This window comes from Haematobia irritans, chromosome 4 (assembly GCF_050003625.1).
Source record: "Haematobia irritans isolate KBUSLIRL chromosome 4, ASM5000362v1, whole genome shotgun sequence".
Classification (NCBI taxonomy): Eukaryota; Metazoa; Arthropoda; class Insecta; order Diptera; family Muscidae; genus Haematobia; species Haematobia irritans.
Genome location: NC_134400.1, coordinates 149021178 through 149040463, shown reverse-complemented (window position 1 = coordinate 149040463; position 19286 = coordinate 149021178). Strand labels below are relative to the sequence as shown.

The 19286-nt window shown below is 34.8% G+C and overlaps 2 protein-coding genes and 1 pseudogene across 4 annotated transcripts; 2 read left to right on the top strand and 1 right to left on the bottom strand.

Moving 5' to 3' along the window:
- Window positions 1-1270: 1270 nt before the first annotated feature.
- On the bottom strand, window positions 1271-2143 carry LOC142237246 (thioredoxin C-1). 3 transcript variants are annotated; one of them, XM_075308625.1, is made up of 3 exons: window positions 2030-2143; window positions 1731-1925; window positions 1271-1669 (listed from the first exon to the last, which is right to left on the bottom strand). In XM_075308625.1, exons 2-3 carry the CDS (start codon window positions 1904-1906, stop codon window positions 1423-1425), a joined length of 423 nt encoding a protein of 140 aa, XP_075164740.1. In that variant the 5' UTR covers window positions 1907-1925; window positions 2030-2143; the 3' UTR covers window positions 1271-1422. The 3 variants fall into 3 exon arrangements, with proteins under 3 accessions (XP_075164740.1, XP_075164739.1, XP_075164737.1); XM_075308624.1 differs by having other exon boundaries at window positions 1731-1944; window positions 2030-2132; XM_075308622.1 differs by having other exon boundaries at window positions 1731-1935; window positions 2030-2129.
- A 1788-nt stretch (window positions 2144-3931) lies between these two features.
- LOC142234437 (lysine-specific demethylase 6A pseudogene) lies at window positions 3932-5978 on the top strand (annotated as a pseudogene).
- Window positions 5979-13648: 7670 nt separating this feature from the next.
- Window positions 13649-18967, top strand: LOC142236936 (E3 ubiquitin-protein ligase MARCHF6). The gene is made up of 3 exons (XM_075308219.1): window positions 13649-15459; window positions 15517-15895; window positions 16641-18967. The coding sequence occupies exons 1-3, from the start codon at window positions 14072-14074 to the stop codon at window positions 18081-18083; spliced, it is 3210 nt and encodes a 1069-aa protein (XP_075164334.1). The 5' UTR covers window positions 13649-14071; the 3' UTR covers window positions 18084-18967.
- The last annotated feature ends 319 nt before the right edge of the window (window positions 18968-19286 follow it).

The following is a 19286-nucleotide window of genomic DNA, read 5'->3' as shown; positions in this document are numbered from 1 at the left end:
AGATGTGAAACGCCAAAAAATACCTATCTTTGTTCTATAAAGTTTTTTGTTAGGCATAGTGGTTTTTCTCTTATCAATGAGTGCTGCTTCCTTCCAGAAATGTCATCATCAGAAAATGTTCTTGGCGTTTGGCTGAAACTGGAATTGAACACATGACCCTTTGTATGCAAGCCATTTTACAACAGTCACTCCCATCCTATAATGTTTAGTTGGCGAATCAATGCAAGAATATCAAATTGATTGTCTGAAAATGTTTCAGCTAAAGCCCGGTACTATATTCGATTTTCGGAAATATTTTTGAGGAACACATGAGATCAAAGCAAATAATTTTGCTCAATTGATGCGTACGATCTTTTTCTCATGTTTTATTTAAGAATTAGAAAATAAACTGTTTTTCAATGCGAGAACCGAACACAATACCATCCACCCTCTAATCATATCTATCTAACATGATTTCTTGGACGTTCAAGCCTATTTTTCATGCACAAATGCACACAAAACATAGGCGATATAGCACGTATAATTTATATCTAGACGTATTGAACGTCCTATAGACGAATTTATCATCCAATCCCAAAAAAATCGGAATTCGTACATATAACCTCCATATAGATCGCCATTCAGATTTCAGAGTTGGCATCCTATCTTCTCAAAACTCAGCACGTAAAGTAAGTAGATATATTCAGTGGGTCATTTAGATCTGCAATCAACTACATATCACTGATATGGATCGATCTTCGGATATATCCTTTATCGGTCCTAAATTTCAATATTAGGTGAAATTAAGTTAAAAATAATAAGTTCTATATCCCGCATATAAAAATGTCCTTTTATTAAGAGATTACCTTTTAGCTTTTGCATGATCCAATTTTAAATTTGGCAAAACGTTATCTTTTATATTTTTAGAAAGGTGATCAAACTCAGTGCACCTTCCTTTGGAGCAAGCATATTATTCGAAATTTCTTGCAAAAGATAAACTACTTGGTTAAGACTTTTGAGCTTGGGCCCCTTACAATATTATGCATTAGTTCTTGAAAAAACAAAATGTCCTATATGTACCTTTTACGATACACATCTAAATTACCAATAATGGTATATGAAATTTAGAAGACACGGTATATATTTCAATAATTGTTGTACAACTTCATATGTGTTCCACCAGAACAGGTCGACTAGAAATTTCAATGCACGGAAATTTTTCGAAAGCGTTAGTATAAATCTATAAACAATAGTTATATTGAAAAAATAATGAAATAAAAATTTAAAAAAATCCACTTTATACAATGCAATTTTAATTAAATTATTTAGATTATGCTCGGAAGAGTAACAAGACCTACATCAAATACAAATTGCTACATTGAATGTAATAGTTAAAGCTCGTAATTGATTTTATACATAGATAATACCCTTTACAATTTCACCCTATTTATTATCTTCAACGGTTTTTTCAATCCAAGCTCTCAATTTATCCGTATTCTGTAGACCAACCATGCGATTGACAACTTTTCCTCCCTTCATTGCCATCAAAACAGGAACAGCTGCAACGTCATAGTCTAAGGCCAGTTCGCTGTGTTCATCAATGTCCACTTTTGCTAATTTAACGGCACCAGCCTTTTCACCAACAATAGATTCTAGACGGGGTGTCAACATTTTGCATGGATTGCACCATCTTTTGAACAGGAAATGAATGGCAATTATATAATATTCATCCACTTTGATGAAAAACTTACGTTGCAAAGAAATCCACAATCACAACTTTATCGCTTTTCTTGACCTTAGTCTCGAAATCTTCTAAGCTTTGAACTTTGAAAATTTCATGCTGAACTCCTGAAGTGGACACTAAACGCTGTGCCAGTACACGGGGTATGAAGGTTTGTCCGGCTTTTTGTAAAATGCTGCACATCATTTTTGGGAATTAATTATTTCTAAAAAAGTCTAAAATTACTAAAGATATTATATACTGAGAGAACAGCATTATTTTGATAATAGATCTAGCTAATTACGTCTCTTTGTTCACTATAATACGTACGTTCAGCTCTATGTTTTTGTTGCTTACACAATACTGAACATTCAATACACGCTCCTGATACAGCTGTTTGATAAGATTTAATTAGTCAATATTGTAACGTAGGGTGAGTAATGTAGGGGAGATATTTGTAGAAAGTAAATACAAACAAGTCGTTTGCGGTTATCGAACTCGTGGCTATTGCGCCGTCCAGACCAAAGATTAAAAATTGTAGGAAGATGGGAAATTAGCTACTGAGGAGATCGAACCATTTACCAGATTAGTTTAATAATCGAACCAAACGCGTATACGACCAAAGATAATAAAAGAGGAAGATGGGAGATTGGCTACTGAGCACATCAAACCATTTACCACATTCCCAATAAACACAGGATGAGCGTTTTTCAAATGCAACAACTTTGACAAAACACTACCCTAAAATGCAACGAAAAAACCATGTGGTTTTCAATACTTATTTGTGCAACGAAGTTCATAGTCAATTGCAAGAAATAAGAAAAATGGAAAATTTAAGACAAATAACCAAATAGTTTATAAAAATAGGTAAGTGAAAATAAAAAATGAAATAAAACTTTAAGGAAGTCACTAAATGTATATCTCTTTGCAGAAAACTAAAATTATGGATTCTACGTTCTTGAAAACATTAAAAAGCTGACTGATGAAAAAATGGTGGACAATTAACTGGAACTGCTTCAAATATTTTATAATAATTGGTACGTCAATATGAAAAATTAAATCAACACTTTAGAGAAGTCACTAAATTTAAATCTCTTTGCAGAAAACTAAAATCTATGGATACTACATTCTTGCAAACATTAAGAAGCTGACCAATGAAAAATGAGTGGCTTATCGACAAAAAAAGTTTCCAGAAACATTACAAGTGCAACCAAGTAAAATTGTTAAAAACAACAAATTGTTTAAATCAACAACTTCTGGATGAAAATGTGAATCGCATCGTCAGTTTAATTCATATGCTATTATCAGTTTAAAATTGATATTGTGTGAATTCCTTCTGCTGGAAAACAATTCTAACACGTGGTCCAGTACGTTCCTAATTTCAAATTGCCCGCATGTTAATAAATTTTAATGCTGTTTTCTCACACCAAAAGGAAGGAAAACTTATTATCAATGGAGAAGTGTTTACTAATAATGTTTAAGATATTTAAAGTTTTTTTCTTATTTGTTGATATGTTTAATAAGATTATTATTTATCAATTGGTATTGTAGTGTATTATGTAGTGTAGTGTATTATTATATATTTTATTTTGATGGAAATGAATAAATTATACAAAATTCATAGAATTTTGGCTTTGACTTTCAATTTGAAGTGGGGTATCATTCATACAAATTTAGGTTGAAAAGTATTTGCAACGATGTTAATTTTGATTAACATCGTTGCAAATAATAATAATAATTATTATTATTATTATAATTAAAAAAATTGTTAATACATGTTCCAAATATTCCTCAAATAAATTGTTTATTATTTACAGACCTTTTAAAACTTTTACGCACACAATGATTGTAATAAATTAAATGTTTGCTGCCAAAATATGCGTACCAGCTTACGAAATTGAACGCTACCGAAAATTTCGTTAGCATAAATAGCAATGCATTTCTTATGGGAATGAAATTTTTCGCTAGGGGTGCATACCGGCCTTATAGAGAAAATGTTACAATATGTTAAATAACTATATCAGTTTATCTTATACCGCTACCTGAAATTAAATGTCTCCGTATGCTCGTGTGTCTCAGTGATTATTTCTTTGTGTCACCCTGTGTTGTTAGGGTTACCCGAGTTAAAGCTACGTTACCTCACGACGACTATTTATTTATTTACATTTTGAACGGCGTCAATTTTTAGGATGCCGGTCCCGATATATGTTCTGTGGGCATATGATCGTCTAAGGGAGGGGTCTGTATGAGGGGTAGCTTCTTTACTTCTTCTTCTTCAATTAGGTGTTAGGTGGAATTACTTTAATTGTGTTTTAAAAATGCGATTTATACAAAACGGAGACTTTTCTATAGACGAACTGCAATTGGTGGCCGATTTAGACAGTAAACAATTTGGTTGTATCAATAATGATAATTCCGATAAAGATGTAATACGAGGTCTTATTCGGCGGACCATCAATACTCTACAGTCTATAATTGCATTTTCGGAGCAAGATGTATGTATAAAATCCCAAAAAGACGAATCTTCATTGTGTCCTGTTAATAGTGCAAACTCGGGAAATGAAACAAACTCGGATAAACTAGTTGATCCTTATACATTCTGCAAGCTGGGACATCTGCATTTGCTTGTTGGTGAATTTGATGAAGCCCTATCTGCGTACCAAGAATATTATAGACAAGAGCCTGAGAATAGACGAGATTTGGATTTTCTTTATGGCCTTGGTTTAACTTACTTCCATTTTAATGCGTTTAAATGGTCTATACGAGCGTTTCAGGAGGTATTGTATATAGATCCACACTACCCATGTGCGAATGATATAAATTTGCGTCTTGGATTCATGCATAAACTTCTTGGGAATTATAAATCATCCATGAAACACTACAACTTGGCATTAATTGATTCGTCACCATCAACGTTTACTAAACCTTTAGTACGGTTTCATGTAGCGCATCTTTATGAAGTACAAAACAAGTATAAATCGGCAAAGGAATCATATGAACAATTGCTTACTGAAAAAGAATTGACATTGGAGTTGAAAGCTGCTATTTATAGACAATTAGGATGGATGTATCATTGCCACGATTATTTTGGCGAGAGAAAGCAAAGAGAATCATACGCAATTCTTTGTTTACAAAAGTCAATAGAAGCAAATCCCAAATCTGGACAATCGTTATATTTGCTTGGTAGATGCTATGCTGGTATAAATAAAGTGCATGATGCGTTTATTGCATACAGAAACTCGGTGGAAAAAAGCGAAGGCAATGCTGACACATGGTGTTCTATAGGCGTTCTATATCAACAGCAAAATCAACCCACTGATGCCCTACAGGCATATATATGTGCAGTTCAATTAGACAAAAGCCACAGAGCAGCATGGACAAATCTTGGAATTTTATATGAAAGTTGCAATCAACCAAAAGATGCCTTCGCTTGCTATTTAAACGCCTCAAAAGGTACTAACAAGGACCCAAGGAATAATAAAACCAGGGTTCCACATCAATTGGACGTTAACAAATGCTTGGAGCAACGTATACGATTTTTGCACTCGCAACTACTTCAGGCTCCTATGCCCAGCATTACTTCCAAGAGGCGACAACTATGTTCCATAGAAGAAGCTTGGAATTTGCCAATATCGTTAGAGATGAGTTCCCGCCAGCAACAACATCTGCAACATACCTCTAATACAGCTAAAAGAAAAGTCGCAACACAAGGCCCCCCACCACCTTATCCAAATAGTATACCAGCAAAACGTTTAAAGGACGGTGATGCGCCTGTATATAAAATGGAGGATAAGCAAATTAAACCAAATTTATCCCAGGAACTCATACATACAAAGTATATTCAACAAAAACAAACCAATCTAGTTTACCAGGATCAGGTACGACTTCGTCAGGTTTGTAGCGATCAAAAACCAATTGAACGCTGTTTTAATGAACCAATGTCTCAAACTTATCCGGATGAATCGGTGACGAACAAGTATGACAATTTTTTTCCAAGAGATTCATTTCCTGCCCATAATGATTTGGGAGATAGCTAAACGTTTTTATTTGGTAACGTTTCGAGATTTAATTTTACTCTAGACATAAGATTTGAATAATCGCATATTATTTTTATGTAACAATCTGTAGTATATTCTGAAAGCTTTAAGTCACGAGAACAGGATAAAAATGCAATAATTCCCATCTATGGATTTTTGTAAAATCTATATCATAGTAAAAATAATAAAATTTACTTTATTATATTTTAATACTGTTAAAATACAAAAGAAAAATATAAAAATGCTAGTTTTTTTCTCAAAGATTATTTTAGTACTGGCGACCATAACTGCATCGAAACCTTTCCTATTGTAAATATATTACTAGAAATTTGTGTTTTCTTTTTACACCCTAAACTACATAGTGGTCGGTCAGGGTATAATAACTTTGATCTGCCAAAAAATGTGCCTACCAGAAATATTGATTTTAGACCTTATAAAATATATACCGATCGACTCTGAATCACCTCCTGAGCAGGGTTGGCCTGTCACAAACTGTGACTTTTGCGACATACGTTTGCGACGGTATAATTGAATTACAGACTTACACACTCTAATAATGCTTTTAGACGTAAGCTTTTGCAGCATTTTTCGGGTGATACTGAATGATTCTCTATTTTTGTGTTGCTTTAACATGGATAATTAGGCATATTTTAGTGTTCATTTTTTAAATGTATTTATAAATGGCTGGGGAGCCAAATATACTATGGTTAAGTAATTTTTTTTTTTTGTAATTTAGGTAATCTAGATTTTAAGTTTTTGAATTTAATTATTTTCTATAATTCAGGTATTTTGTTTTGCTATGTAATACGTTTTTTTGGCCCTAGGGCTTTTGTATTACTTTGTGGATTAATAAATAAATACGTATGTCGCAAAAGTCGTAAACCTACTGTAGAAAACCAAATTTTGAATAGAAGAAATCCTGAACATTTTTTAATTTAGTTTGACAGCATTTGCTGTGAGTTTCTGCAGAAATTTGTGAAAGTTTTCCCATGGTCAAGCCTATTTTCTTAGGTGGTATCGAAATTCCCGTTTGTGAGTGTGTAAAATACCTTGGAGTTATATTGGACAGGAGACTGAACTTAAAGCTAAGAAAGGACGAGGAAATCCACGGTTACCCTGTACTCGTGCAAAAAGCAATAGGGAAAAGGTGGGGACTAAAACCGAAAATTGTGAACATTCCTAAGAATTGAAACTTCTTCGCACCTACCATCGTCTTGGATATCATCGAATTCGCTGCCTAGCCGACGCGACTAAAGTATTTTCAGTTTGCGACTTTTGTTACTTTTTCTACATTTACGACGCGTATGTGACGTTTACAACTTTGCGACAGTCGCAAACCTAAAAAAGTTTGATACAGACCATCTCTGCTCCTGAGTCGATCTAGCGCTTGGTGTCCGTCCGTCCATGTATTTTTTGTTCGCAGGATTCCGGTCGCAATTATTAAACGATTTTGATGAATTTTGGTATGTGGCGCTTTTTGACACAGGGACGAACGCTATGGATTTGAAAAAAATCGGATCAAATTTAGATATAGCTCCCATATATATCGCCCGATTTCGATAAATGGGGTCAGATTGCTCTCATTTACTAACCGATCGGCGTCAAATTTGTCACAAAGTAATCCAATTGACCATCCTTTAAGTGTGCCAAATTTCGTCGAAATCGATTCGGATTTAGATATAGCTCCCATTTATATGTATCGCCCGATTTTCCCAAATTCGGCCATAAGTCCCTTATTTATCAACCGATCTTACTTAAAGTTGACCAAATCTAATTTTCTATAGCACTTACTATATGTGCAAAAAAATCATCGAAATCGGTACAGATTTAGATATAGCTCCGCCCGATTTTGAAAAACTTGCCCCTTATAACCTTATTTTTGACCATAGTGGCCTCATGTATTAACCGATCTTACTTAAATTTAATCTACTTTAATAATAAGAAAACCTGCAAAATATAATCCAAATTGGTTCAGATTAAGATATAGCTCCCATATATATGTATCGCTCGTTTTTCAAAAATGTACCCCTTATAACTTTATTTCTGGCCATAATAGCCTTATTTATTATCCGATCTTACTCTAGTCTAGCATATTGTAACATTTTCTGGTATCAACCAAATCTGGAAAAAATCATCCAAATCGGTTCAGATTTAGATATAGTTCCCATATATATATATGCATCGATTAATTTTCCCAATCTTCAAAATGCACATGTAGTAGCCGATCGTATTTAGGCTTACATGTAGCTATTACAAATAAATTATTACCCAACTTATTGAGCGATTTTTTAATAATGGATTAACTCTGTAGGATCACACAGAGAAGCAATATGATCGCCTCAAAAATGTTTCAAGAGCACCGTGTTACTTTTTCACGGCGACCATGTGACATTTTGGTCGCAAAAATATTATTTTCTCGTCACACATAACATGCTTTTTTTCGTCACACATAACATGCTTTCAGATTAGAGGTGTGCGCGTGAGGGATTTTTCACGCACGCTCACGCACGCTCAAAAATTCAAAATTTCATTCACGCACGATCACGCACGCCCGTTTTAGAATTGCTCACATTCACGCACGCTCACGAATGAATTTGTAACATTCACGCACAATCACGCACGCCCGTTTTTGAATTGCTCACACTCACGCACGCTCACGAATGAATTCGTAACACTCACGCACGAAGGTTTTTATTGATTCACACTCACGCACGTTCACGAAAAAATCCTACAAAGATAAACATTCACGCCCCACTCACGAGTGCAGAATAGTTACTACCGCACGCTCACGATGGGAAATATCAACTCACGCACGTTCACGAGCAACAAACTTATTCACGAACACTCACGATTCGGAAAAACTACTCACGCAAGTTCACTCACGATTTATAAAAACTATTCACGCACGCTCACGATGTAAAATGCAACTCACGCTCGTTCACGAACTATGAAACTTACTCATGCATATTCACGATTCATAAAAACTATTCACGCGCCCTCACGTTGTAAAATGTAACTCACGCTCGTTCACGAACTATTCAACTTACTCACGCACATTCACGATTCATAACTACTATTCACGCACGCTCACGATGTAAAATGCAAGACACGCTCGTTCACGAACTATGAATCTTACTCACGTTCATTCACGATTCACAGTATTATTCACGAACGCTCACGATGTAAAACCAAACCTGAACCAAATCTGTGGAAATTATCGTGTCAATTGGAGGAAAATCCCATTGAAAATGTGTCTAAAATATGAAACAGTCTTTCATATTTCCCCCATTCTGGTGTACGTATATATGGGAGCTACATATCATCTAAACCGATTTTGACTAAATTTGAAATGTATAGTCAGCATAATAATTCTGCAATCTCTGAAAAATTTCACGTAAATGGCACTATATTTTTGCCCCACGTGGTCATATGAGTGTAAATCGGCCGAAAGATATATATGGGAGCTATATCTAAATCTGAACCCATATTAACCAAATTTAACACACAATGCAAAATTTGAAGCAAGTCGGGGCAAAACTCTGGCTTTTGAGGCCATATTGGTCCAAATCGGACGAAAGATATATATGGGAGCTATATCTAAATCTGAACCGATTTCAATCAACTTTACCAAACATTGCTATAATATTAATTATACTCTCTGTGCAAAATTTCACAAAAATCGGTATTAAACTTTAGTCTTTGTTGCCATATGAGTCTAAATCGGACGAAAGATATATGTGGGAGCTATATCTAAATCTGAACCGATTTGGCTGAAATTTTGCATGTTTTTCGAGACTTCTAAAATATTCGTATGTACGGAATTTGAAGGACATTGGTTGATAAATACGCCAGTTATGACCAGATCGGTGATAGATATATATGACAGCTATATCTAAATCTGAACCGATTTTTCCAAAATCAATAGCGATTGTCTCTGTCCCAAAAAATGTCCCTGTGTCAAATTTGAGGACGATCGGGCTTAAAAATTAATTATAATTATATTAATTATAAATTCAATTAAAATTTGAATTGATTTTGTCCGAAAAAGTTAATTCATTTTTAATTGAGGCAATCAATGATTTATAGTGTTATTGTTTACTTATTTTATTTTTCATTATATTACAATTGCATATATTATAATTATACTATATAGAATTATTTTTTCAGGTCTACGCCAAAATTTAGTGATCCAATGAAACCAATTATTTACGAAAATTGTTATTTTTTATTTGGAATAATTTTCTTAGTTGGCTTTATTATTTATTTTGATTAACAAGTTACTTAATTAATTGATTACGTTTTCAATTCCAATCAACTTTTCAATTGGAAATATTTACTAATTTTTTTTTTTTGGTGTAAAGAAAAAAATCCAATTATAATTATAATCAGAAAGCAAATAAGAGTAAACAAGTAGTAAACTCTTGTAAAATTGCCATAAATTATTTCATTGAAGAAACCATTAATTATAAATAAGTAAACAATACAATAAATAATTATTGCCTCAATTAAAAAATTAATTGAGTTTCGACCAAAACCAGTTAAAAAGTTCATTGAAAGTACCGGAAGAAATCAATTATTGCTTAATAAAACAAGGCTTCTTGTTTCTCATTAATTCTGTTATTGATAATACCATATTCGTGATTTAAGACATTTTAATTAAAAAAGTAATTGATTTAATGATGATTGAATCAGAATGAAATTATTTTACACGAACGAAAAATCAAACGAGCATAAAAAGTAAGTCACATACGCATATGACGATTACGACGCAAATGCGTCGGCCTACGAACAAAACAAGATCAAAAAGATATTCCAATTGATATTTTCTTATACTTTTAATTTTTATTAAAATATTACTTTTGGAAGAATACATACATTTTAAATGTACTTTTGTTAAGAATTTTAAAGTTTAATACATAAATTTATGTACCTTTATAGATAAGTTTGTCTACAGTAAATATGCGTCCAGCACTGATAAAAACAGTATTACACGAGTTAAATGTTTTTATTTAAAAATAAAACTTTATCGAGATTGTCACTTTTATGTGACATTTATGTGAATTTTATCGTGAATGTGAATGTCATCGTTAGCGTGAATTTTTCGTGAATGTGAATTTCTTCGTGAACGTGAATTTGGTCGTGAACGTGAACTTTTTCGTGAACGTGAATTTTTTCGTGAACGTGAATTTCTTCGTGAACGTGAATTTGGTCGTGAATGTGAATTTCTTCGTGAGCGTGAAGTTTGTCGTGAGCGTGAATTTTTTCGTGAACGTGAATTTTGTCGTGAACGTGAATTTCGTCGTGAGTGTGAAATTTTCGTGAATGTGAATTCCTTCGTGAACGTGAATTTTGTCGTGAGCGTGAGTAAATTTTTGAAAAAAATTTACTCACGCACATACACGAACAGAATTGGATGTTCACGCACGATCACGCACGACACATTTTTGTTCAGTCCCATTCACGCACATTCACGACATTTGGTCAAAATTTCATTCACGAAACACGTGACTCACGCGTGAATCACGCGTGTCACGAAAACTTCGTGTCACGCGCACACCTCTATTTCAGATATATTATTTACGAGAAAATAACATGGTTTCGACAAGCATGTTACATGTTTTCCGTGAAAAAGTTACATTGTGCTCTTGAAACATGGTTGGGGTGATCATATATTCCTTCTCTACGTGTTCAAAATCAACAATGGCTCCTAATATCAGAAATTTCTGTTCAGATTGTGACAAAACTCCCATGTACCCCTTAATGTTCTTAAATATGGAAATAAGGTTTTCCCCCTAACCTATATCATTGAGACCCCACAAACAATGTTTACTTATTCAGTAGGAGTGGTTTAGGGTATGATATAGTCGGCCCCGCCCGACTTTCTACTTTTCTTACTTGTTTAATATTGATAACAATATTCTGAAAATTTTAAATAATAAAAGGCTATAAATAGAGCATTTTGTCATTCATAGAGTGGGGAATAAAATATAAAACGATACAGTGGTTAGAAAAAATATGTTGGTTTAGTGGCAAACAATTCCGCAGTTTAACACAAAGTTAACAGTGTGAAAAAGTTCAGAGAGCGGCGACTTTCAGGCCACGTTTGAAACTCTTGATAAATCTTGTCCAAACATGATGATAAAATTTTATTTCCTAATTACGAAAGAAACAACACATACATTTTAAGCAGGAGCACAAACACTTCTAAAATTTATTAACCGATCTTACTCAAAGCTGGCACAAAAGAATCTTCTATAGTTTCACCGAAGGTATCACCTAAACCTACAAAATATCATTCAAATCGGTTTATATTTAGATATAGCTTCCATGCATATCTATCGCCCGATTTTCACAAATTTGGCCATAATACTATTATTTATTAACCAATGTTACTAAAATTTAAAATTTAGATGTTTTAGCCGATCTTATTTAGACTTACATAAATGTATTGCCCGATTTTCACAAATTAAGATATAAAGGGTGATTTGTTAAGAGCTTGATAACTTTTTTTAAAAAAAAAACGCATAAAATTTGCAAAATCTCATCGGTTCTTTATTTGAAACGTTAGATTGGTCCATGACATTTACTTTTTGAAGATAATTTCATTTAAATGTTGACCGCGGCTGCGTCTTAGGTGGTCCATTCGGAAAGTCCAATTTTGGGCAACTTTTTCGAGCATTTCGGCCGGAATAGCCCGAATTTCTTCGGAAATGTTGTCTTCCAAAGCTGGAATAGTTGCTGGCTTATTTCTGTAGACTTTAGACTTGACGTAGCCCCACAAAAAATAGTCTAAAGGCGTCAAATCGCATGATCTTGGTGGCCAACTTACCGGTCCATTTCTTGAGATGAATTGTTCTCCGAAGTTTTCCCTCAAAATGGCCATAGAATCGCGAGCTGTGTGGCATGTAGCGCCATCTTGTTGAAACCACATGTCAACCAAGTTCAGTTCTTCCATTTTTGGCAACAAAAAGTTTGTTAGCATCGAACGATAGCGATCGCCATTCACCGTAACGTTGCGTCCAACAGCATCTTTGAAAAAATACGGTCCAATGATTCCACCAGCGTACAAACCACACCAAACAGTGCATTTTTCGGGATGCATGGGCAGTTCTTGAACGGCTTCTGGTTGCTCTTCACTCCAAATGCGGCAATTTTGCTTATTTACGTAGCCATTCAACCAGAAATGAGCCTCATCGCTGAACAAAATTTGTCGATAAAAAAGCGGATTTTCTGCCACTGATTTTGGTAATAAAATTCAATGATTTGCAAGCGTTGCTCGTTAGTAAGTCTATTCATGATGAAATGTCAAAGCATACTGAGCATCTTTCTCTTTGACACCATGTCTGAAATCCCACGTGATCTGTCAAATACTAATGCATGAAAATCCTAACCTCAAAAGAATCACCCTTTATTATCCACAATAATTGCTCGATTTCCTCTTTTTTAATAATGGACTCAATATAGTGGCCTACTAATTCTATAGGTGTAAAATCAAGTGTTTATGTTCAGTTCGAGATACAGCTCCCATAAACATGGGATAATGAAATACGGGACATTTCCAAGTCTATTACAATGATATGATATGTTATGTTTACATATAATATGTTATGATTTAGTCGGCCCCGATCGATTTTCTACTTTACTCACTAGTTCATACTAATTTTGTATTTACTATAAATTTAGTATTAGTTATAAATAAAAAGAAATAGTAGTTCTTTCCGCCACAAATTGTACACAATTTCGAAGCGTAATGAAAACTACATAACATTATATATGTGGCGACATCTATATCTCAGTTTTACAGTTACATATTGCCACCTCGGTTTTAAATGTCTCTGAGCGTCTAGTTTGACAGCACCATCTGGATATGTGTTTTTAAACTACCCCTCTTGTTTATGTATTTAGCTATGAAAGAGCAGCAAGAACAATACCAACAATTACGCAAAATACGAAACAAGTGACTGGAAAAGCAATTACAATTTGAGTAATAAAAAAAATGTGCTTTAAGTGTTTGCCAAAGGGCTTAGAAAATTCTGTCGTATTCATCATGAATTAGAAGTCTTAAATCTTATCTAAATTGTTTTGTAAAAGAACAAAAAAGCTGTATGACAGCTCGCTTCTCTCAAAAGACAACAATAGAAGTAAACAGCTGCTGAGCAAAATTGACGTGTTGCAATTGTTAATTGTTGTAAATCTGTGAAGTGAAAATTTCCGAGCAAAGTAAAAAATACGAACAAAAAGAGCTGGCAACTTTTCATATACTTAATCAGTCTTTTTCTTCGATATTGAGATCAATGTTTTGAAAAGAAATTTTGTAGACCTCGTCGCCACAATCATGGATGATTTATCCCAAGGCGATATTTGTCGAGTCTGTCGATGTGAGGCTCAATCAGATCGACCCCTTTTCTATCCGTGTGTGTGCACGGGTAGCATCAAATACATACATCAGGATTGTTTGATGCAATGGATGCGCTATTCTCACAAGGAATACTGCGAGTTATGTGGTCATCGATTCAGTTTTCAACCCATCTATTCGCCCGACATGCCCCGAGTGCTGCCCTTACGTGACGTCGCCGGAGGCTTATTGTCTGCAATAATGAAAGCTGCAAAGTCCTGGGCTCACTACTCGTTGGTGGGCTTGGCTTGGTTCGTGGTGGTACCTCTATCAGCATATCGGACATATCGATTTTTATTCAGAGCATCATCATTCGATATGATATTGTCGTTGCCATTTGATGTGTTCTCCACAGAGAACCTGGCTTCAGATGTTTTCCGGGGGTGTTTTGTGGTAACATGCACTTTGCTGTCGTTTATTGGTCTTGTATGGTTAAGGGAACAGATACTACTTGGAGGAGGTCCTGATTGGCTGGAAAGAGATGATCCACATGGTGTTGGTGCGAATAATGATGCTGATGATGATGCGGACATCAATCCAGTTGAGGAGCCAAATGTTCCACCCGATGTTGTAGATGGCCAACAAAATGATAACCATGCGGATGCAAATGTTGACGAAGGTATGGGTGTTGCTGAGGGTGGAGGAGAAGTCCCAGTGGCAGCAGAAAATGAAAATGTCGCTGTGCCTGCAACTATACCTGTGAACAACAATGCCGAGGCTCCTGTTGTGGAGCCCATGAATAATAACGCTCCTGCTATTGCTGACCCAGCAGAAAATGAAGGTGATCATCCATTGGAGTTTGGTCCCCAATTGCCTCCTGCTTTGGCTGGCAACCAGAATAATAACAATGCTGCAAATCCCGCCGACAATGACAACGACGAACCCAACTGGAATCCCATGGAATGGGATCGGGCTGCTGAGGAATTAACATGGGAACGATTGCTAGGTTTAGACGGCTCTCTGGTATTCCTAGAGCATGTATTTTGGATTGTCTCGCTAAATACAATGCTAATTTTTGCCTTCGCCTTTTGTCCCTATTGCATCGGGCACTTTATATTAAGCTCTTTAGACCTAATGCATCCCGATAAACCTCTGCTTCATTTCCACGGATTAATAACGACATTGTTCGGCTATTGTTTCATTGGCATAATATTGGTGGTACTACATTTTTTGGCAAGAGCATTCCATATGCGACGAGTACGCAGCCTTATAGGTTTATGTTACATTGTGGTCAAGGTATCGTTGTTATCGGTAGTAGAGATTGGAGTTTTACCCTTGGTATGTGGATGGTGGTTGGATATATGTTCTCTTCCCTTATTTGATGCCACGTAAGTCTTGTTATTGAACATGTATTGTATAGTTTTTAATTTAAATGTCGTTTGCAGTCTGAAGGATCGTAAAGCAAGCTTTTCGGCAGCTCCTGGTACTTCACTTTTTGTACACTGGATGTTTGGGATGGTTTTCGTTTACTATTTTGCCGCTTTTATATCTTTGCTGCGTGAAGTTCTGCGTCCTGGTGTGTTATGGTTTTTAAGAAATTTGAATGATCCTGACTTCAGTCCCATCCAAGAAATGATACATCTACCTATATTGAAACATGTTCGCCGTTTAATATCTTCGGCTATGATTTTTGGCTCTGTTGTTTTACTCATGCTCTGGATCCCTATACGTGTGCTAAAAACTGTTTGGCCTACATTTCTACCGTACACACTATCGGGCGATTCCGATGTAAATGAATTGAGTTTACAGTTGTTGCTATTGCAGGTGAGTGATTAGTTTTTTAAAACGAATTAAGAGTTAGAAATAATAGTCTTTGTTAATTAGCGCAGTTGTAAAAACGGTTAACATTATATTAATTGCCGGAAATCAGGATTAATATTGAGACGATTTTATGCATAAAAAATGTTCTCTTCTTGGCGTTCTTGAAAAAAAAAATCGATTGTATATTGCGGGGGGTACGGGATAAGTAGATCGACTCACTGCCTGATGCATACAAGATGGTAGGTTGGTAAATTCTTGGTGTTTTGGAAGTTTTTGTAAAATATTCCTCTCCAGCTAAGAGGTACTTAAATTTTTATAGAAATACAATTTTGACAAAATTTTCTATAGAAATACAATTTTGACAAAATTTTCTATAGAAATAAAATTTTGACAAAATTTTCTGAAGAAATAAAATTTTGACAAAATTTTCTATAGAAATAAAATTTTGACAAAATTTTCTATAGAAATAAAATTTTGACAAAATTTTCTATAGAAATAATATTTCGACAAAATAAAAACAGGTGACTTTAACATTGAGCAATTACGGAAAATAAGTCAAATCCCAATAGAAATTTCGATGAAAAATTTTCAATTTTGCAATACTAGCAATATTAGGGATCCAACACAGGTTGCATTCAACACAAGGGCGAGTGGAGTGGAGAAACAAAATTACAAAAGGACCAATATTAATGACCAATCAAATGCATTTGCAATTTCTATTGTCTAAAGTCTGTTTTTTAATTTTCAGATTGTTCTTCCCGGTTTCTTTGAGCAGTCGCACACACGAGTATGGCTTAAAAAACTACTTCGTATATGGTGTATTTGTGTGTCTTGGGTTCTGGGGATACGCAGTTATTTGCTTGGTACTGATGTAGAGACTGCCAATATTGATAATGCTAATAATGCGGATCAAGAGCAACAACCGCTCGTAGATGGTGTCGCGGCACAAGATATTCCACAAGTAAACAACGAAGATTTAGAACATAATGGCGAGGAAAATAATGCCGCGGAAGAACCAGAGCCTGTTCAACCACCAATACAGGCCCAACCTCCGCCACCACCGCCACCGCCTCCGCCACAAGCTGAACGAAATTTGGCTGCTGTCCATCATGCTATAATACATCGTGATGTACCAGTAGCATTCCAACCTTATGATAAACCATCACTCTTTCCCATAAGGCTTGTTGGCCTCATTATTTTCATGTGTATATCATTGGTGATAGCTTCATTAATCACATTAACCGTACCCGTATGGATAGGTCGTCAGGTGATGTCATTGTGGTCAGTGGGCAGTATAACAACGCAAGTAGCCGTCCAAAGTGCAGAGGCCACCCCGCGTCCACATGAGTTATATACTGCAGCTTTGGGAACTTATCTCTGTTGGATGATTACTAGAGGTATAGCCATAGCTGTTACTTTGCTGCCTCAGGGTCGTGCGGCGGTTATGGATAAAATCAAACAATGGCTTAAAGTCGGTGCTTCATATGCCTTGCCTGTGTTGATCATTGTTCTAATGTTGGGTGTAATACCACTATTGTTTGGGATGCTATTGGAATTGGTTGTGGTTATACCTGTTCGTGTGGGCATACTTCAGACGCCTATATATTTTATATGGCAAGATTGGGCCTTGGGTGTATTATATACCAAGATTGCCATAGCTTTAACTTTGATGGGTCCGGATTGGCACTTGAAAAGAGCTCTTGAGAGAGCATACCGTGATGGTCTAAGAGACATTGATTTGAAATTCCTAATAACCGAATTGGCTATGCCTGTCATAACATGTTTCGGCTTGGCACTCGCAATCCCTTACGTTTTGGCCCATTCTATATTACCGATATTCTTTGTAGATCCTTGGGTCCAATTGGAAATAGCCTATTTTGTCTATCCCGTATTTTTCTCCGTCATTGGAGCCATTGCTTTGATATACTTTCAAATAAGACAATTTAAAAAATTATACGTGGCCATAAAGGTTGATAAGTATTTAGTAGGACAACGTTTGGTGAATTATGAGCATCGAAAGAGGCAACAAGAAGCAGCAGAAGAGAAAGCGGCGCGTCAAAAAGCCGAAGAGGAACAGGAAAATGTACCCATAGCCAATATAGTAGAGCAAGCAGAGTTGGAGAGAAGACGTCGCCAGGAAGCAGAACGCCAACAACTGGTACAGGATTTAGTGAGAGATGATCTTTTGTAAATCCCTGGTGGTCATAATAAAACTTCTAAAGTGATAAAATTCAATGCCGAAGTCGGAGGAACTTCAGAAATTTACACCACAACATGCGTTACTCTTGGAAAAGTCTGAAAAGCTATGAATTTCTCTATCCAAATACAATACGTGTTATTAATTTTGAAATAACTAATCGAAATTTATTGATATAGGTCGATTGCCCTTTAATTGTAATAAACTTATATAAATATATATGTCAAACAACATATTGTCATTAAAAAATATAAAAGGATATAATGACAGGACATTTTCAATTTTTACAGAAGAAATAGGACATGAAATATGAATGATTCTGTCGTTGAAGATACATTGGTTATGTTCAAATATTTTTTGAGCAATACAACTTTGTATAAATCTTAAATTCATATTCCATATTTTTTAACAAAGTCTGCTCTAGCCTAGAAAAAGGTGTTATATCCTTTTGATTTTCTTTGGCGATGTGTGTAATAGGCACAATGGATGAGAAAGAACTATTTTAGTATAATCAAGAAACGAAAGAAATCTCTTTTCACCCATACAACAATCTTCACATCTATGAAACAATCCAAACCCCGGAAAAAAGCAAATTTTTCATTATATAATAAAAAACAATAATGATTCGACAACATTCAACAGCAAAATGATATTTTACCAATAATACACTATAACCAAATGATTCCATATTTGATGAGTTCTTACTTTCAAACAAATTCGTCGTTGGAGTTCGAGCTATTTGAATTGCACCCCTTTTGTTTCCTTTCTCTATGCATTATAGCAATTTCTATTGAATTATTAATATTTTTGTTGATTAATATAATATAAAATGTATGTATTTATAGATTTTAAAGTAAATAAAATTAATTTTAATGTCACGAACGATTTTTTTCTATTGAGGCGTTTTTTGCAATTTCCGTTTCATTTAATTGTAATTTATTGACTTAAGAAATTATTAAGCTGAAAATTGATCTATTGAAATTCATATTGTAAATTTATTTTCTTTATAAAAATTGATGGAATATAAATAAAAAAGCTTTTAGAGTAATTAAAAAACAAAACTTAAGACATAAAAAGATATGATTTTTTCTTTCGTGTACCAGTTATGAAAGACAAACGAGCATTTTAATAAAACAAGTGATGTGACCTGGAAGTATTTGAAATACGGATAATCTCCAATGAATTTGACATGGGCTT